The sequence below is a fragment of the Octopus bimaculoides genome, chromosome 3 (genome assembly GCF_001194135.2).
Source record: "Octopus bimaculoides isolate UCB-OBI-ISO-001 chromosome 3, ASM119413v2, whole genome shotgun sequence".
In the NCBI taxonomy this organism is placed as follows: domain Eukaryota; kingdom Metazoa; phylum Mollusca; class Cephalopoda; order Octopoda; family Octopodidae; genus Octopus; species Octopus bimaculoides.
The window spans coordinates 167,776,400-167,780,913 of record NC_068983.1 but is presented as its reverse complement, the minus strand read 5'-3'; the positions used below and the strand labels follow the sequence as shown (position 1 = coordinate 167,780,913).

Below are 4,514 nucleotides of genomic sequence, written 5' to 3'. Positions count from 1 at the left end.
GAGAAAGGGAGGAGGAGAGGGGGAGAAAGGGAGGGGGAGAAAGGGAGAAAGGGAGAAAGGGAGGAGGGGGAGAGAGAGAAAGGGAGAAGTGGGAGAAGAGGGGGAGAAGGACAAAGGAGGAAAGCTATGTCTCAAAAATTTAAAAGGTACCACATCTCCTAAGTGCAGTAATATATATATAAAAAAAAGTGCTGGAAAAAGAAAGCCATGAAAGTTAAAAGCTTAAGGTTAGTTATTTTACGAGATTTGATATTTTCTTTGTATTTTGTAAGATAATGAAAACAGTTACTAAAAGGTGACAGATGTTGAACAAATAATGATGAATCTATTTCTCTCCATAATCTTAAAATATTTTTATTGTAAAATGGAAGTCAGTTCTAGCTAGCATATTCCATAAATAATGAAAGAAAGAAAAATCTGCTTTGCAAAGCTGAAATACCTTCAATACACATGCAATTCATACATGTATTGTTGCTTGGTACAACATCTCCATAGCTGTAACTCATGTGGTCTTCTTGGCAACCTGAAAATAAACCGAGAATTACGTAGTAAAGGTGAAATTTTTGCTAGGAATTCTTAATACATTTCTGCTTAGTTATGTGAGAGAGAGAGAGAGGGAGAGCTGCTCATGGTCTTGTAAAGGTGCCTGAATTTACAAAAGGTTACTGCATTAAATATTTTGAAAGTTTTGTATCGAAAAAATAAATGCAATTTCCCCAATGTAGTTTTAAGTATATTTAGGCTGTGGTAATATAATATAGAAGAGTTAGTTAGCCTGGAACCTAACTTTATAGGACCTCAAGGTAGATCATCATCAATCCACATTGACATAGTTTGAAAGGATCCAGCTGGTCCAAGGATTGCATTGGGCTCCAATGCCTAGTTTCTATGACTCGATGCCATTCCTATTGCCAACCTCTTTACAGAGTGCACTGGGTGCATTTTAGGGGACACTAACACAAGTGAGGTCACCATGCAGCGTACAGGACTACAAAACTTGAGAGAGGTGACTTTATGCTAAGAGATGAAGGATTCAGGTGGGAGAGAAGGAACGAGAGTAGAACAGGTTTCTTGCCGTAGAGAAGCTACATGACCACTCACATTTTAGATGAGAGGATGGAGGGTTGGTTTGGAGAAGAGAAGAGATAAAAATAGTGGTGACAAGGTGTCAGTGTGGACCCTCAATGTAAGAAGTGAAAGAGAGCAAAAGAACCAGGAATGTTGATGAGGCAAGGTTAAAAACGAGAATGGAATGATGAATGTGAATGGATGAGGTAGTGAATTGAGAGGATGAAGAAATCTAAGAAGTGAATTGAGTGGATGAAGAACAAGTCTAGGTAATGAGACAAAGAGATTCAGTATGTTGTAAGGAAGTGAATGATTATAATCATAAATTAGGTGGTGAGAGTTGATTATTAAATCCCTCCAAATTCTTGATTAATTTCAGAATTAATTGAAACATAGAAAGTGTAGTTGGTTAGAAATTCGGTCATGACAGAGTTAAACCATCAACATTTCTCTACATTTAAATTAGAAATAATTTGGAAAATAACAAAATCAAGTGAAAATAATACAGTCATCTCACAATACAATAAGTGTTTCTGATTTAGACACCACAAGGCCAGAAATTTTGAGAGGAAGAAGTTAGTCAGTAGCATCGATCTCAGTATTTGATGGGTCCTTTATTAACCCTGAAGGGATGAAAGACAAAGATGGTGGGATCTGACCTGAGAGGGCAAAAACACTGAAACAACAACCATGAGACATTTTCTTTCAAAGCTCTTCTGCCAGCCCACCTGCTTAACCCTTTGCTACTGACCCTAGCTTGGACTACTCTAGGTCCTATAATAAAAAAAATCCTGTCTAAAGTGATCTAAAATGAAATGTTCCAACAAAATGTCACATTAATCTAATCTAAATTCCATCTGGAAACAATCGAAGCTGGAAACGATCGTACTCAAATGGTACTTTTTACGTGCCACCAGCATGGAAGCGTGACCACTGCTCTGGCAGTGATCCCACTCGGATGGTGCTATAACAGAATATACAAGATCAAGAGAAAACAGCACATACCAAAGCACACAGCTGCATTCAATAATACAAAGTCGATAAAGAAAAAAATTTTAAACCACAGGATATGAACAGCAGAGATAAAAATCAAAGCCTTAAGAGTGAAAAATGTAGCAGACAAGATAATTAGAAAAAGCATAATTAATCAACTGAATAGTATTTTTACCTTTGCACTGAGGACAGCATTTTCCTTTCGGTGTTATGATATTCCTGCAATCAAGTTTATCACAGGAGTTGACTGTTTTACATAGTATATCACCTTTGCTACAGTAACATTCCTGGCATCCATTTCCAGAAAGTGTGAAGACATCATCGTTCAATACTATTTTCTCATCAACCAAGCAGTCTACAAGGAAAAAGAATTGTTTTCAGATTTACAGAAATATTTTTTATGCTTTTAACATCCTGGTAACACATACATACACACACACACACACACACACATCAGCACAAATATATAGATCACATGATGCTAATCGATAGTAAATGGTATTTTTACATTTGCTTTCTACGCTGGAATGGGTTAGGGTTAGGGTCAGAGAGAATCCAACAGCTTGCAGGATGACATCTTGCACCAATGTCTCAGTTTTGACATCGTTTCTATGGCCAGATGTTTTTCCTAATGTCAACCACGTAACAGAGTGTACCAGATACTTTTCCATGGCACCAGTACTAGTAAGGTGGCCTTGTAACTCACAAGACTAACAGGCTTGTTAGCTCGAAAGTGGGAACAGGAGAGAGTGTGGGTGCTTTATACGAGGTGTTGAGAAGTCAATGTATGATGGGAGGATTAGGAAGAGGTTTGTTGTGGGGGAGATTCAGGGTTACTTTACATTTTAGATGGGTGGCTGGAGGGGTGCCAGAACATAATCTCAAGAGGGTATGACCAAAAAAGCGAATAGAAGACAGCATAGAGTGAAAGATGGCTATAAGTAAGGGTTGGAGGTGGTCAGATGGATGCAGGAACACTACAGTACACTACAGTTGTGTTTTTAAATGCTCTAGTCAGAAAAATCAGTTTTTTAAACTAAAACATGAAAAATATGTAAAGAATACATTTCTTGAAACATTAATAAATCATTCACATAAAAAGAATAGAATAATCAGTTGCCTGAAATATGTTACCATGACAACGGGGACAACATTCTCCATCAGGAAGTACTGGGTATTTACACTCAATTGATGGACACACCTTTTGATCACATTTGGCAGTGCCATTCTGCAATATCAGAAGTTAAAATACTCAGTGTGTGTGTGTGTGTGTGTATGTGTGTGTGCGCGCGCGCGCGTGCAAATATAAAACATTAAAGTAGAAAATTACAGAGGATAATTTATAAATGGGCTGAAAATCATTTGATTTTAAGAGAAAATATCTTAAAAATTAAGTTCTCTAATTCTAAGCAAGAAACAATAAAGAACTCTTCAAAACTTTGTTACCATCTGAGAAGAAGCCATCCTTGAAAGGGAAAAATGGTGTATCAAATGTAATGTTTAAAAATTGAAGAGAAATGGTGGGGTCACAGGCAGGTTCACAGAAATGAAAGATTTCATACAGAGAAGTAGTTTAGCAGTAAGGGCACATCATCAGATTAACATCCATTTTCCTGTACTTGTAAAGGTCAAATAGAGTTCCCTAAGGCAGATTTTCTACAGTCAGGTGCACTTCCTGTTTGCCAAGGTCAAAAATTCCATCATTGAAGCTGCACAGAAGGCTACGAGTTTGCCTTTGAATAAAAAGGGCAGCCCAGTGGTTTGCTGCTGCTACTGCTGCTGCTGCTGGGATACCAAAAGTTGATCAATCCCAGCTGAGTCAACTGTGCAAAGGAGGCTGATGTTACAGACCTGAAACCCTGTAAGATCCCAGAAACACCACTGATGATGCATCCCAGGGAATCTGCAAGATTTATCTTGGAAGCAAATAGCCAAACATATTTTTAAGAGAGACTGGAAATGTACTACACTGCTTATATGACAGAGACACTTGTCTACATCATTTACAACTTTTATGACACACACACACATATAAATATATATATACGTATCCATATAGATATACATGCATACATACATACATACATACATACATACACATACACATATAAATTATAGCTGTTCACTTGTGACTAATTAAGGTCATCACTGACCATTATGAATCCTGTAAACTCAGACAAATTTACACTTTACACTTGTGGCTTTGCTGGTGACTAATAAGCTCAGCCCTTGATAAACATCCACAGATATTACAGACCAAGCTCCCCCCCTCCTTCACTGCACAGGTTGTTGTGCGCTTTTGAGCAGCTAATTGAAATTCTGCATGGAAAATGCGTATTTCTTTCAAAAACACCAACTCCTTCCTTTACTTGTTTCTTCCATTGGTGGTGTTAACAAGCATTGCTTTCACAACTGACTTCCCATGCTTTCAACGAGGATCTTACACAATCCTT

At 37.7% G+C, this 4,514-nt stretch overlaps 1 protein-coding gene across 6 annotated transcripts in view; it reads right to left on the bottom strand.

Moving 5' to 3' along the window:
- Positions 1-4,514, bottom strand: part of LOC106883525 (kielin/chordin-like protein) — a 134,575-nt gene that overhangs the window by 60,716 nt on the left and 69,345 nt on the right. For all 6 annotated transcript variants that reach the window (XR_008263766.1, XR_008263765.1, XM_052966684.1 and 3 more), the window contains 3 exons: positions 3,196-3,289; positions 2,237-2,416; positions 440-523 (listed from right to left, as the gene is read on the bottom strand). Coding sequence is in view for 4 of the 6 variants with exons in the window: in XM_052966684.1 (XP_052822644.1) it covers positions 440-523; positions 2,237-2,416; positions 3,196-3,289 (358 nt within the window). In the remaining 2 variants the exon portion in view is untranslated. The remainder of the gene's footprint in view (positions 1-439; positions 524-2,236; positions 2,417-3,195; positions 3,290-4,514) is intronic.